The sequence below is a fragment of the Geotrypetes seraphini genome, chromosome 1 (genome assembly GCF_902459505.1).
Source record: "Geotrypetes seraphini chromosome 1, aGeoSer1.1, whole genome shotgun sequence".
In the NCBI taxonomy this organism is placed as follows: domain Eukaryota; kingdom Metazoa; phylum Chordata; class Amphibia; order Gymnophiona; family Dermophiidae; genus Geotrypetes; species Geotrypetes seraphini.
In genome coordinates, this window is record NC_047084.1 from 461,540,941 (window position 1) to 461,557,235 (window position 16,295).

Below are 16,295 nucleotides of genomic sequence, written 5' to 3' on the forward strand. Positions count from 1 at the left end.
ACAATGATGGGCGTGGGGTTCAGCATACCATCCCTATCTACTGGAAAAGACTATCAATGTAAGAACCTAATCTCTTTTTCCAGTGCAGTATGGGGGCAGCAGAGAGTAGGGAGGAGGAGGTGCTGAAAAAAGCAATCGGTATCTCTTGCAATGGATTCATGGGAGTGGATGGAAGACCCTTGGGTCAGCATACCATCCCTATTGCACTGGATTTTTCTTTTGTACATCACCTTCCTTCACAAATATGAGTTCATAAGTACATTCTTCCTGAATTTTACAAAGAAAATAAGACTCTGACAAAAGGAACAATAAAAAGGCCATATGATCCTGGAAGAAATAGCCCACTGCCAAGACAGAAATGTAATCTGACAGGTGAATAGTCTCTCTTATTTCTCTTATGTACTTTTTTCAAATATAGCCACCAATTGATTTTATTTTTGTGCCCACTACAAAGAAAGATGTCATCTAAAGTTAACAAATTATTCTGAAAACTGTATGTGGGCAATGGCTAGAGTGACTTCCACACTACAAGGTCACCAAAATATCTGCTGCCAAGAATCTCCTAGAGCATTTTTAATGCCACTTTGCACATTACTTTATTAACATGTGCATTTGAAAATGACCTAGAAATGGAAAGTGAAGGCTACATGTCTTTTTTGTTCATTTTATCCCAGTATTTCCATCTCTAGATCTGTATGATGTTGATCAATTATCCACAGATCAAGTGCTGTATTAGAAGTCCTAATCTTGTCTCCACATTCAGTGAAGCTGCTGCTTCCCTGCAGTCTCCCCTCCATTCTCTAAAAAGGCTGAAATTACAGCCTGCACTCAGACATTTATTAGAGAGGGGCACCAATGGAGTACTGTAGCTCTGGGAAATGTCTTGTCTCTCTGCCATATTCTCTCATCAGTGGAAAATATATTTTCGGAAACCTCTGGAGGGGAGCACAGACTCTACATATAGCAACACTATCAACTTTCACTCAAAAAAAGCAAACAACCTCCCCCCAAATAATGGCCAAACAATAATAATAATAAAAATTAAAAAAAATCAGTGATCATGTTTAGAAATAGCCCTGCTGGAATCTCCTGGGAGTGTGCACAGTGTAGGACAGGAATCTTGTTTTGCAGGCAGCTTCCACTACCATCAAGCAGCATGACCAGAGGGATAGATTTGTCATTTGGAAGAGGTGCCTTGCAACAAAAGCATCAAGCAAAGTGATAGAATTAGCAAAACAGGATTAGAATGAAGGCACAGAGTGATAAAGTAACCTATGATGCAAAGATCATCTCATCAAGAACTTCCTGACCTCAGAACCACAGTTACCTTGGTTATTTAAACTGTACAATTAAAATAAAGCATGTCAGAAGCAAAGTCTTTATGAGGATCACTCCTCCCATTCCACTAGTGACACAGTGCACCTTGCTCTTGTGTACTGAAAAAGAAAACAGCTGATACACTGATGGCTCTTTAATCTCTTTCCAACTCTGTTTTCTACCATAATACTCTGTCCCATATCTGCAACATCAGCAAGCACAAATCTCTTAACTGAAAATAAATTGGTTCCACAAGAGCAGCTCCATAATGAACAATAATTTCTAATGGAAAACAATGGCCCTCTTGCTCTGCACACCTCCTCCTGTGCCCTTCCCAGCCCCCACCCCACCAGCAACAGGCTTCAGGCTTCTGCATTGATGGAGGAGATAGATCAATAGGGTTGGACAGTGACAGAAGAAAAAGAAGCAGGATACAGGCAATAAAAAAGAAAGAAAGAAGATAAAAGCATGAAGTGGTACATTATCCTCACCCACACTCATTTCTGCAGGAACACTATGCACAATGCTCCCCCTCTCACCTTCTGCAGGTGCATGTTCTTGGTCAGCTGTTCCTCCAGCATGTTCTGAAGTTTCTTATTCATCTCCCGCAGGTTTTCATCCCCTGGCTTCACCAGATCCCGAAGGACACTGCCAATACTGCTACGATCTGATGGCCCATGTACTGCTGAAACATCTGGGAAGGAAGACAAACACTGAATGTCCCTGTAGCACATCTCCTAGTCTCTTATTTTTCTTGTCCCCTTCTATATGACTCACACAGGCCCTGTGTGCTACCAGCTGTGCTCTTTAAAGCTTTTAGATCTCCCCTCACCTGAATAATTTAAAACTTGTGGTCACCTTCCTTGGTGCTCCTTAATGTGCTGACACTGTCTTAATCCCCGAGCTTCATATTTCATAAGCCATTCTGGATGGAGGAAGATCAGGGGAGTATCCTGCTCATGAAAGGTAGGGAGCAAAGGCCTTGAGTCTTATTTTCTGGCCTCCATTTCTCTTTTGGAGATCTGTTTTATCTATAAAAGCTGGAAAACTGTTTTGAAATTTGCTGGTTTTCAACCTGATGTCTGAGGGAATGAGTTTCAGGAAGTTTTAGCAGTAGTTGTCAGCTACTGTTCACTGTTCCCTCTCCTCCCAATTTTTCTTGTATAGACTTCTCAGTAATGGGAAGTGAGCATTTTGTTGCCCACATTATTAAGTTAAAAAACCAGTAGTCTCTGAATTGTATTTGGTATTTCTTACAAGTGACCAATCCAGGTCACAAGTACTTGGCAGGAACCCAAATAGTAGCAATATTCCATGCTTCTGATCCCAGGGCAAGTTGTGGCTTCCCCTATGCCTATCTCAATAGCAGACTAGATTTTTCCTCCAGGAAATTGTCCAAACCTTTTTAAAAAAGAAATAAGGTAAATGGTCCACTAGATCAAAAGTGGAAACAAGCATAGAAGCAGACCTTATCGAAATTTAATAACTCCCAGGAATAAAAATAGTTGTCTCTTGTGGCTACATTTTGCTGCATCGGGGCAATAGTAATGCAGCATTTTCTGGGGTTGTTTAGAACAGGTGAGGTGCAGAACTCAACTATTCATTGAGTGAAAAAATATTTCCTCTGTTTTAAAAGTATTTCCATATAACTCCACATTCTACTACAGCCACCAAAAGTAGGGCGGCAGTAGCCACTTTACTGTTGCCTAGCTTAATTGATTTAATTGGGTTTAAGTGGCATGATAATTGGTCATGCCATTAAAGCACAATTAAAACCTTGTTAAAAAAAATAGCCACTGCTATGCGTTCTCTGGGACCGGTGCCTAGGTACCTGGTAGCTAACAGCAAATAGTAATGCCAAAGTGGGCATGGTTATGGATGGCACCAGTTTTCAGTGTCACTATGTGCTGCTGGCTGCAATTTAGGAAGGACCCTAAGGGCAGGATTCACTAACCTACCAGATCGGGTACGATTCAGGCAGGTCCAACTAATTCAGTAAACTTTAACATGCAGATGAGGGCAGTCAGAGGAACGCCCCCATCTGCAGGCCCGGATCACGCTATAGCGATCCCTGCGCATGCGCAGACCATCTGTAGATGGTTTTTTGTTGTTTTTTCCTTCTTCTTTTTAGCGCAGCCAGGGCAGCAAGAAAGCCTATAAAAATGCTATTGCTGGACCTCAGGGCCGGCAATAGATTTTTTTTTTTTGGCAATCGAGGAACTTTTGGGAGCCTGTGGTTTTAACCCGCTTAAGCCCGCGGGTTAAAACCACGGACTTGAAGGGTGGGAGAGTTGGGGCAGGCAGGCAGGCACGTTCAGGGCTGCAGGAGGCATTCGGGGCAGCAAGAGATCGGGGCTGACAGGGCAGAGAGCAGGGGCTGCAGAAGGCAGGGCAGTCACAAAGGGCTTCAGCAACTGGTCCTGAGCAGTCGCTTTTTGCGAGCACAGTCGGATAGGAAAAAAGTTTAGTGAATTGCGTCCCTGCCTACATTTGCATGGCCTTGCCCTCATTTGCATGCGTGGATCGGAGGATGGTTGGAAGACAGGTAAGTGAATAGGGCAGGGGTCGCAAACCGATCGGTACACAATTGTTTTGCTTTGTGAATCTAGCCCTAGGTGTCAGAATTGTAGGTCTATAATACCCTGGCCTACATTTCCGGTGCCTAGGGTCCTTGGGAGCCACAAATCTAGAAGTGACACTTGACTGTGATTGACATGCGGTGGGCACTCATTTTGTAGATGCCTGCCAAGGCAGGTGCCACTTAAAGAAACAGGACCTAAGTGTCCCCCAGTCTTTGTAAATTTTTTTAGAGTAAAAAAAAAAAAATATATATATATATATATCTCAAAATCAATTAATTTTTTCTTGTTCTACACAACAAAACTCAAGATTTTGTACACCTCATTCATATCCCTCCCTCAGCCGTCTCTTTTCCATACGAGAGGAGTTCCAACCCTTTATCATTTTGGTCAGTCGTTTTGCATCTTTTCTGATGAGATTTGGCAAACAGAACTGAACACAATAGTCAAGATGAGGTCGCACCATGGAACAATATAGAGGCATTATAGTATTCTTAGTATTATTTATCATCCATTTCCTAATTCCTAGCATCCTGTTTGCTTTTTGGTTGCTGCTGCACACTGGGAAAAAAAAGATTTCACCGTAAATGTCTGGATGGTTAAGGATTAATTTGTGAGTCAGAAATATTAGGAAGAATAGAGACAATCGACTCAAGTCTAAAGGGAGCTGGCTTTACCGAAGGCCACTGAATGCATGAGAAAAAATGGTTTATGTGACAAAAACTGTGCCAACACAATAACAGCCTATATTAATTAAAAATCACAGATGTTCCTTTGCATAAAAATCACATAAAAAATGCACATAGCCTGATGTAAGGTTGAAGAGAGTTCCAAGGTGCCATCCTGTGGGTGTAATATATTAACTGACTTCTGCTGGCCAGTTTCATAACAAAGGGAGGCTTTCAGATGGCCAGAAAAATGGCCCACAAATAGGGATATCAGTTTATATTCAAGTCTGCTACTCAGCACTCCCTCCGCCCGGACTCGTTGCAGACCTCCCCCAGGCCTGCCAAGCCCTGGTGGTCCAGCGGTGAGCTGGGATAGAAGCGATCCCGCCTGCATCCTGTCCTGGCCAACTCTGAACCACCCCACCTCCCGAACCTCTGCACCCTACCTTGAAAGCTCTGGTGGTCAAGCAGTGAACCGGGACAGGAGCAATCTTCCTAAGTTCCTGCTCCGTGCAGAGCTACTATTGAAAATGGCTGCTACGACTTTCCGTGGCAACATCGTGAAAACTGCAGAAGTCACAGCAGCCATTTTCGAAACCATCTCAACACAGTTACCAACAGGTCTGCAGCAGTTGGGTTTGCCAATAGTAAAACCCGATTCAAAATAGCCAAGCAATTGTTAGTGAATCAATCACTTGGCTATTTTGCATGGGGTTTTACTAATTTGCATGGGAGGATTGGGATTGGATCACTGCAGGCGTTAGTGAATGGGGTTGGAAGGAAATCTGGATGTAAAGGGCTCGCAAACTGATCGGTACATGATTGGTTTGCTTTGTGAATCTAGCCCTAAGAGCCACCAAATCAACGTGAAGTAGAGATACCCATGGCAAGCAAGTTCAGCAACAACCCTTCTGCTCAAGAAGTAACACTAAAACATCAATTGCAAACAGTTAACAAAAGCCTCAAAGGAGCTTAGAAACTACTCCTGCAGAAAAACTAACATATATATACAAGCATTCTTCCAGCCCCCAAGGCATCCAAGAAACAACTTGGAGAAGCAAAAACAGATTGCGACAGGTGCAGGATGGACAGGGCAGGAGTCCCACCTATCTAAGAACATAAGAATTGCCGCTGCTGGGTCAGACCAGTGGTCCATCGTGCCCAGCAGTCCACTCACACAGCGGCCCCCAGGTCAAAGACCGGTGCTCTAAATGAGTCCAGCCTCACCTGCGTATGTTCCAGTTTAGCAGGAACTTGTCCAACTTTGTCTTGAATCCCTGGAGGATGTTTTCCCCTATAGCAGACTACGGAAGAGTGTTCCAGTTTTCTACCACTCTCTGAGTGAAGAAGAACTTCCTTACGTTTGTACGGAATCTATCCCCTTTTAACTTTAGAGAGTGCCCTCTTGTTCTCTCTACCTTGGGAAGGGTGAACAGCCTGTCTTTATCTACTAAGTCTATTCCCTTCATTATCTTGAATATTTCAATAATGTCCCCTCTCAGGCTCCTCTTTTCAAGGGAGAAAAGGCCCAGTTTCTCCAATCTCACTGTACTGCAACTCCTCCAGGCCCTTAACCATTTTAGTCACTCTTCTCTGGACCCTTTCGAGTATTACCGTGTCCTTCTTCATGTATGGCAACCAGTGCTGGATGCAGTACTCCAGGTGAGGGCGCACCATGGCCCAGTACAGCGGCATGATAACCTTCTCCGATCTGTTCGTGATCACCATCTTAATCATTCCTAGCATTCTGTTCGCCCTTTTCGCTGCCGCTGCGTATTGTGCGAACGGCTTTATCGACTTGTCGATCAGAATTCCCAAGTCTCTTTCTTGGGAGGTCTCTCCAAGTACCGCCCCAGACATCCTGTATTCATGCATGAGATTTTTGTTACCAACATGCATCACTTTACACTTATCCACGTTGAACCTCATCTGCCATGTCGATGCCCATTTCTCGAGCTTGATTATGTCACGTTGCAGATCTTCGCAATCCCCCTGTGTCTTCACTACTCTGAATAACTTCGTATCGTCCGCAAATTTAATCACCTCACTCGTCGTACCAATGTCCAAATCGTTTATAAAGATGTTGAAGAGCACGGGTCCAAGCACTGAGCCCTGTGGCACCCCACTGGTGACGCTCTTCCAGGCTGTCCAGGAGGTGCACTGCAAGGCAGTCAACCCTCTGGAAGCAGACTTTATCTACAAAATCTGTGATCTTCCACAGCCAGAGCTGTCCCCACAGGATACCTCTGCAGCACGGAGACGCAAAATGCAAAAAAGATTGAGTAGAAGAAAAACCCCAAACATGAGCAGAAAAGACTAGCTCCTACTGTCTTGCTTGTAGGAAAGCAACTGAAGACCAGAGGGCAGTCCTGAGGTAAAAGGGGAGGATTTGAAAAAATTATGTAAACGAGGCTTCCTATAAGCAGTCTCGTGACATGGGATGAATGATAGAGAATGGCATGGAGACAAATTTGTCCCTATAGGAACTCAATTTCCCCATCCCATCTGAGCGAGTTGGCTCTACCCCATTCCTGCAAGCTCTGACTTGCTTTCCAGTGTGACTGTGTCAGCAAATGATTGTGCAACCTTCCATGAGCTGGTATCGGCATTGACCATTTTCTAGCACTTCTCCTGAAGAAGCCTGTTAGCGTGACACGGTTCTGGCCTCTGTTGGGTTTGAAAGATAAGTGCTTGTTTGATTTGATTTTTAGCATATTATATCCAGCTTTGTTAATGGATTAATTTTGCCTGGTTGCCAGCTCTCTGTTTCTTCATCGAATTTGAGAGAAAATGAATTTTGAAATGTTATTTATTGAAAAATATTTAAACTAAAAATTATAAATTAATATAAATTAGACAAAAAAATTTTTCTATAAAAATAATCATTCTTCATAAAGGAGGCTTTGACCAGTGATAGTACTCCAAACCCCAAACTGGTGTCTTTCTATTGATTGGACTCCTGGGGTTCTTTTCTCCTCCTTTTGGATATTTATGTGCATCATATGCTACACTTAGGGCTCCTTTTACTAAGGTGTGCTAGCGTTTTTAGCATGCGTTAACCATGTGCTAAAGGAAAAATACTAACGCAAGCTCTATGGAGGCGTTAGCATTTAGCGCATGAGGTATTGTAGTGCGTGCTAAAACCGCTAGTGCACCTTAGCATTCCCAATATCATCAGTGAATGATACTGAGGTTTTCAGTAGTCAACTCCACATCCTTTTTCTTCCTTTTTTGTATATCCCTTTCCCTTGATGCTACATAGTTCCTTTCTATTTTCTGGGGAGGGGGTTGTATGGTGCACTGCTTTGATTTTAAAGTGAAAGGCAATATATCAAATGCCAGATTAACTAAACTAAAATTAGTCAGGCACTTTGTAACACACAGTAGTTATCAAAGTCCTCTCATAACCCCATTTTGACAATCGGTGCATAAATAGGTTAAAGAAATACTAACTTTTGGAAACTGCCCTCACTGGGGATATTTTTATAACAGGATGTCTATGCTAGAAGTCCACAAGGAGCACCTATTTCATCAAAGGAATGTAGACACCTACATGTGTTTATAGAATAAGCTTCCAGATCCAGTCCCAGTAAGAGAACAAATGCAGACACAAAAATTTTCACCTGCTGTAAAGATACTCTAAGCCTGTACACACCTATTTATAAAATACATGCATAACTTGCCAACTATGCCTCTGCTCCACCCAAACTATACCTCCAGAACACCTATGTGCAAATCCCATGAATGCAGGTGCACACTTTGTATACTCTGTATGCATGCATACAGATGCAAAGTGTTAATAAATACCCTTTTCTGCAGATAAAACTGGCTTTACATGCAGAAAAAGCTTTTTGTTATTATCCTTATTATGTATATGTATGTACATAAGTATACAAAACAAAAATTAATAAGCATGGCATCTAATTATGCCTTTTTATAGCATCATTCTGAAAGAATGATCATGACTACATAATTGCTGTATTTAATTGTCAGTCTCACAAGTATGGTGTTTAGGGTCTTGAAAAGTAATCAACAGGGGTGAGGGTGTAGAATAGGCTGAAGGTTTAGGCCTAGGGAACCTAATGTTCAGGCCCTACTGAAGAAAGATGATCCCCTCTTTAGAGAATGGAGGGGACTGCATCAGTGGTTCTTAATTTAGTCCTCCAGCATACCTAGCCTGCCAGATTTTCAGGCTATCCACAAGAAGGCAGGGTATGTAAATCTCTCTTATAAATAGTGAGAGTGAATATCCTAAAAATCCCACTAGGTTCAGAAACACTAACGTAATATCCATGGTGGCTAAATAAATAGCTTTTCCGCTACTATATGGGTCTATGAAACAGGAGTGAAACTGAGCAGCATAGATGGTCCCTATTTTTCCAAAATGTTTTGTTTTTCCATGTTTACAGAGACCCACACTCAACTTTTCAAGCAAACTACATCTTCCCAAGCTTTACAGACAAAAGAGAGGACAGCAAAAGCCACAGCTCAGCCTCTTACCTATCCTGCTGTCCATGACGTACGTTTCAATGATAGCGCTCTTTCGGCACAGGTCCTCTGCCATAGAAGCGCTGCTAACCTCCAGGTGCTTCACCTGCCAAGAGAACCAGACAATCAGATGTAAAACTACACTGATTTACAGCAGAGATGTGGTTGGTTACCTACTGATCTGAAAGCAAGTGCAGATTCAACTGAGAAGCCCTGATTTCAAGAGCTGTGGTCTCTGAAGCTGCAGAACTCAGCACCCTCTGATTGACATTTTATAGTTAGAGAGGAGAAACAAGCCCCTGTACAATGGGACATGGTCATGTGACCAAAGAGTCACAATCTAGAACAGGGGTGTCAAAGTCCCTCCTCGAGGGCCACAATCCAGTCGGGTTTTCAGGATTTCCCCAATGAATATGCATGAGATCTATTTGCATGCACTGCTTTCAATACATATTCATTGGTGAAATCCTGAAAACCCGACTGGATTGTGGCCCTCGAGGACCGACTTTGACACCTGTGATCTAGAACCTTGAGGTGTGAAAGCTTGGTAGGTGGGAATGGGCAACACTAGACTAGAGGTAAAGATCTTCAGAAAGTATAAAGACTAGTATCCTTAGGATCTACAGATCAGCCTGTGAGAGTGGTGAGGAAAGATTTATCCTGCTCCAGCTTTAAGTAAACATATCTGATGTTTCTCTCATGCTCAAATAGCTCCCTTCCTCTCTACCTAGCTCAACTTAGTGTTGCACTCTATAGGAGAAAAATGTTGCTCATCCATAGTCAGGATCCTGGCAAAGGACGGGATAAGGGTTCAAAATCTCTGCATTACTAACCCTGAGGGCCCTTACCTTATCAAAGAACTTTGCATTGACAGCAGAAACTATGCTGCTAGCTTGCATTAGAAGACTTGGCTCCACTTGCTGTGGTGTCTGCTATAACATTTTAAAAAGTGTTGCAGTGCCTTGTAAAAGTTGTCCCACCTTTATATATGTTTTCATATCCTGCTGTCTAAAAAATACAATTCAGAATACATTAAAGTAGAAGGCTGTTTCACTGATCTACACAACTTACTCAATTTCAGTGTAAAAAAGTCAAATATTCAAAATCTAATTTAAAAGAAACCAAAATGTTTTGATTCTGTAAGTCTCTCACATCTTTCATCACTGCAAACCACCCAAACTAGTCCCGTTTCCAAAGTGAGAAATTAGGTTCTTACCTGCTAATTTTCTTTCTTTTAGTCCCTCCAGACTAGCACAGAAACAGATGGTTTACGTTTCTCTGCCAGCAGGTGGAGACTGAGACATTGACTTTTGTTTTTAGTATAAGAATTGTGAATCCCATCTATAATTAGTCTGACAAACAGCCAAGCAGAACTAAGAACTTAATTACTGTGAACTATAAACACCAACACCACTCCCAGAAGGAGAATATTATCCAGAACGGACAGAGAAACACACTGTTGGATATTGATTAAAATAAGAAGCTACAAAAACATCCCCACAGCTCGCCAGCTAAGCCACATGAACCAAACACCACTGCTCCTTCTGAACTCCCCAACAACCCAGACAAAAAGATACCGCAGAAAAAAAAACGTACTCTTCGAGAAAAGACACCAAATAAAAATGACAGGGAGGGGGTCTGTGCCAGTCTGGAGGGACAAAAAGAAAATTAGCAGGTAAGAACCTAATTTCTCCTTCTTTAGCGTTCCTCCAAACCAGCACAGAAATGGATGGGAACTTGTCTAACTTTGTATTGAATCTCTGGAGGGTGTTTTCCTCTATAACAGCCTCCGGAAGAGTATTCCAGTTGTCTACCACTATCTGGGTGAAGAAGAATTTCCTTACGTTTGTACGGAATCTATCCCCTTTCAACTTTAGAGAGTGTCCTCTCGTTCTCCCTACCTTGGAGAGGGTGAACAGTCTGTCTTTCTCTACTAAGTCTATTCCCTTCAGTATTTTGAATGTTTCGATCATGTCTCCTCTTGTCAAGGGAGAAGAGGCCCAACTTTTGCAAGACAGGCTGAGCTACACAGAAATTGAAGAATGACACTCTTCCAGCCTAACCTACCAAAAAGATGATGTCTAGTAAACACTTGTCTGAGGAACAAAAGGGTCTAAAAAGGGAATATATTCTAAACAATGATGCAACGTTGAAGGGGAGTATGTTTATTTAAAGCCCTGCATACAAGTGTCAACAATTTAAACTGTGCACAGCAATATATCAGGAGCCAGTGTAAGTTAATCAGAACTGGAAAAATATATTCACGAGAAGTCCCTGATTAAAGACAGGCCAATGCATTTTGCAAACTTGCAAAGCCCTAAAAAGTACTTTGGCAAATCTAGGTAAACTACATTGTAGTAATTAAAATGTGGTCACATTAATTTTTGATCATATCTACATATATACTAGTGTTTAAGCCCGTTACATTAACGGGTGCTAGAATAGATTAGTCTGATCCAGTATGGCTATTCTTATGTCTTACCCCCATATTCAGGTTCCCATTTCCCCTTTTACCTTCCCTATTTCCACCTTTTTTCACTAATGTAGAAATCTGTCTCCTTTCTCTGTCCTTTACCTCCATATAACTCTCTCTCCATTCTCCCATTCCCCATCAACTTTTGCTTCTGCATCTTCACTTATTCTTCCAGCTCCTATCTTCAGCCCCTTTCTCTCACATGCCTTTTTTCAGCCCCAGCTCCAAACCCCTTTTTAACCCCCATTCCCCTTCTCCCATCTTTTCCTTTTCAGCCTCCAGCCCCAGCCCCCTTTTCTCACCTGTCCCTTTTGCAGCCTCCTTCTCACACATATCCCCTTTTCTGCCCCAGCCCCCTTACCTTACACACCCCATTGTCAGTTTGTGCGGCGGTGGCTGCTGCCGACCACCAGCCATAACTCCTCGGACAGTTGGGAGTGATCTCCCACCTCTCCCCTTTTCTGCTCCAGGGGTTTACTTTGGCCGGGGGAGGGGTCCTCAGCTGCAGGCATCTGGAGCAGATATAAAAATTGGCCTTTACTATCGTCCCCCAGGACAGGCGGAAGTCACTGACTCAGAAATGATGGAGGAAATCAAACAAGTATGCAAGACAGGCAATGTAGTTATATTGGGAGACTTCAATTTCCCAGGAATAGACTGGAAACTAGGAGCCTCCAACTGCGGCAAGGAGGCCAAGTTCCTGGAGGTGCTAGGGGATTGCTTCCTGGAGCAAATGGTAAAAGAGCCGACAAGAGGCGACGCCACCTTGGACTTGGTCCTAAATGGTCTCACTGGACCGATAACAGAAGTAGAAGTCATGGTTCCACTGGGAACGAGTGATCACAATGTAATCAACTTTAAACTTGACATCGGGAAAGGGAAACATGTCAAAACCTTAACCACCACCTTAAACTTTAAAAAGGGTAAATACGATTGCATGAGAGCCATGGTAACAAAACGACTCGAGAAGATGGTGGACAAACTTGAAACAGTAGATCAGGCATGGTGCCTATTGAAAAATACTATTGCAGAAGCACAAGATCTCTACATTCCGAGGATTTCCAAAGATCGGAGAACTAAAGGCAAAAGAGAACCGGCATGGCTTACCATACAGGTGAAGGAAGCCATAAAGGTAAAGAAGGACTCTTTCAAAAAATGGAAATGCACGAAGACAACCGAAGCCTGGAACAAACATAAAGATGAACAGAAGAAATGTCACAAGGCGGTGAGGGAAGCAAAACAGGACTATGAGGAAAAAATAGCCCGGGAGGCCAAAAACTTCAAGCCCTTCTTTAGATACGTGAAAGGGAAAAAACCTGCAAAAGAGGCAGTGGGACCCCTGGACGACAAGGGAAGAAAAGGGTACATCAAGGAAGATAAACAAATCGCAGACAAACTAAATTCCTTCTTTGCGTCCGTTTTTACGAAGGAGGACACCTCAACAATACCTGAAGCGGAGAAAGTGTTTGCAGGAGAAATAGAAGACAGCCTCACCACAGTTGAAGTGGACTTAGCCCAGATATACTATCAGATCGACAAACTTAAAAGTGACAAATCACCTGGACCGGATGAAATTCACCCGAGAGTCTTGAAGGAATTGAAGATTGAAATTGGAGAGTTATTGCAAAAACTTGCAAACCTGTCAATCAGAACTGGTCAGATACCAGACGACTGGAGGAAAGCGAACGTCACGCCAATTTTCAAAAAAGGATCGAGAGGAGAACCGGGCAACTATAGACCTGTGAGTCTTACGTCTGTCCCCGGCAAGATGATTGAATCACTGATCAAGGATAGCATAGTTCAGCACTTGGACACACACGACTTGATGAAACCCAGTCAACATGGATTCAGGAAAGGGAAATCGTGTCTGACGAATTTACTCCAATTCTTTGAGACCGTGAACGAGCAAATTGATAGTGGAAAGCCGGTGGACATAATATACTTGGACTTCCAGAAAGCATTTGACAAAGTTCCACACGAAAGACTTCTCAGGAAGCTACAAAGCCATGGCATAGAGGGAGATATACAAAGATGGATAGGCAAATGGCTGGAAAACCGAAAGCAGAGAGTGGGCATAAATGGGAAGTTCTCCGACTGGGAGAGAGTGACTAGTGGTGTGCCCCAGGGCTCGGTACTTGGGCCGATCCTTTTTAATATTTATATCAATGACCTGGAAAACGGAACATCCAGTGAGATCATCAAGTTTGCAGACGACACAAAACTCTGCCGGGCAATCAGATCGCAGGAGGACAGTGAGGAACTCCAGAGCGATTTGTGTCGGTTACAAAAATGGGCGGAGAAATGGCAGATGAAGTTCAACGTGGAGAAATGCAAGGTAATGCATTTAGGCAGTAAAAATAAGGAATACGAGTACAGAATGTCAGGTGCAACTCTGGGGAAAAGTGAACAAGAAAGAGATCTGGGTGTACTGATAGATAGGACCCTGAAGCCGTCGGCACAATGCGTGGCAGCGGCAAATAAGGCAAATAGAATGTTGGGCATGATAAAGAAAGGAATCTCGAGTAGATCGGAGAAAGTTATAATGCCGCTTTATAGGGCAATGGTCAGACCCCACTTGGAATACTGCGTCCAACATTGGTCTCCCTACCTAAAGAAGGATATAAAACTGCTGGAGAGGGTGCAGAGACGAGCAACTAAACTAGTGAAGGGTATGGAGAAACTGGAATATGAGGATCGACTTAAAACACTGGGATTGTTCTCCCTTGAGAAAAGGAGACTGCGTGGGGATATGATCGAGACCTTCAAAATACTGAAAGGAATTGACAAAATAGAGCAGAGAAGATTATTTACAATGTCCAATTTGACACGGACAAGAGGACATGAAATGAAGCTAAGGGGGGGCAAGTTCAGGACTAATGTCAGGAAGTTCTGCTTCACACAGAGAGTGGTTGACATCTGGAATACTCTCCCAGGGGAGATTATTGCGGAATCGACAGTCCTAGGTTTCAAAAGCAAACTAGATGCATATCTCCTTGAGATAGGCATATAAAGATATGGTTGGCTATAAAATAAGCCAGGTGAATACCTAGCAGGGCCTCCGCGTGTGCGGATCGCCGGACTTGATGGACCGAAGGTCTGATCCGGAGATGGCGCTTCTTATGTTCTTATGTTCTTATGTTCTTGGGGGGGTAGTGGGGTCAGGAGATCAGAGGCACCACCGATCTGTTGCATGCGGGTGGCGTCTGGCTCCCCTGGAGCTGGTTACTTTTTCATCCGAAGGTGAATGCCAGTCCCAACTCCGAGCGATCCTACGCCCAAACTCATTCCCTGCTTGTTCTCCTTTACATGGGGTCCTTCTTTTGGCCCTGGGGAGAGGGAGCAACGTCTGCCGTATGCACAATGGTTTGTGATTTGTTTTGTGTACCTGCTTTTTTTTTTTTCTTTCATTATTATTTGTGCGTGCCCGATCCTGCCCGAGATTTTAATCGCCCTGGACCTTTGCAGCCTGACCTCCAGTCATCTTTGATTTCTGACTTCCTAAAATAACTCCGGTGAGCTAATGCAGCTGAAATATTGCGAAGGGGCACGCTTTGCAGGGTGCTTTGCTTATAAGCTAAGCAAAAGTTCTATTGTAGTGCGCAAGCTGAGGCACGGAGTTTCAATCCTAGTGCGCATGCGCTACCTAAGGGTTTTGTTATAGTAGATGTGCATAGAGCTTTTCCTGTCTCATTATTTCTTCCCATCCCCTCTTATCTCCGCTGTCTAGTCCTCTTGTTGTCAAAGGCTTCTGCAAGCATCCACTTTCGGTTCTCCCAGATCACCTCAGTTCCAGTTTTCCATTTATTGAAGAATAAGTAGTTCAAGTACAATAATCTTTGTCTGATCAGTCCACTCACAGCCACTTCTTACGCATTTTTTTTGTTAACTACAGTAAATGGAAGCTCAGCCTCAAAGGGGAAAACAAAGCGCAACTGGCTAAGGCGGCTTCTTCCCGCCTAATCCCTGACAGACAACTAAAATTAGTACCAGCAACTGGAGCGCTTTTAGCCCTCCATCTGGGCACTTTAATGCTTACTGAGCCTTCTTAGCTGAGGAGACAGCGGGAGAGGGCAAGAGACTAAGAACCCCGGGGAAGAAGTGGTTGCTTGGGGCAGACAGACAGCTCGTAGGAGACAGCTGCGACTGAAGGGCCGGGAGCTCACGAACTGCTCCAGCTGTGCCGAACATCCATCCTCCTCCCCAACAGCTTGCATGCAACCCCCCCTCCTTTTCTCAGCTTTGTCCCGCCTCACCCCGCCGTGCGCTGGCTCTGCCAGACCCATTCGGTGACAAAGCAGCAGAAAACTTTTCCAACTTTTCGTCCTCTTCAGTGCACACACTGCGCGCGCAGATATTTCTGTTTGGGGGATGGTGTGTTTGGGGGATGGTCGTACTTAGCGCTACCCTGCCACCTCCTCAGACAGATCAGCCTACTGTGCATGCGTGGCACAGAGTTTCAAGTGCGTATGTGCGTTAAGGGTTTTATTATTATTGAGCATCTCCACTTACATGTTGCTAAGTGTCCTAAGATTTTGGCACAAAAAACTCTTAATTGCTCTTTTTTTGGGTACAAAAAACTCGGGGTTGGTTGGAGGGGTTCATGAGGGATGCACGGGAGATGCAGATTCCTTTCCCTTTTCATTCTTTGTTTTTTTTCTTTTTCTTTCCTTTTCTTTTTTCTTCTGGTTCCTTTTGGGGCTTTCTTAATTTATTGTCTTTCGTTCTTGGGGGGAGGGTTCTTCTTTTATTTTGAACCATTGTATTACCTGG

The 16,295-nt window shown here is 43.5% G+C and overlaps 1 protein-coding gene across 5 annotated transcripts in view; it reads right to left on the reverse strand.

The window, feature by feature from the left end:
- Positions 1–16,295, reverse strand: part of GRIPAP1 (GRIP1 associated protein 1) — a 207,344-nt gene that overhangs the window by 40,712 nt on the left and 150,337 nt on the right. For all 5 annotated transcript variants that reach the window (XM_033922931.1, XM_033922950.1, XM_033922940.1 and 2 more), the window contains 2 exons: positions 9,065–9,158; positions 1,857–2,011 (listed from right to left, as the gene is read on the reverse strand). In XM_033922931.1, the coding sequence (XP_033778822.1) occupies positions 1,857–2,011; positions 9,065–9,158 (249 nt within the window). The remainder of the gene's footprint in view (positions 1–1,856; positions 2,012–9,064; positions 9,159–16,295) is intronic.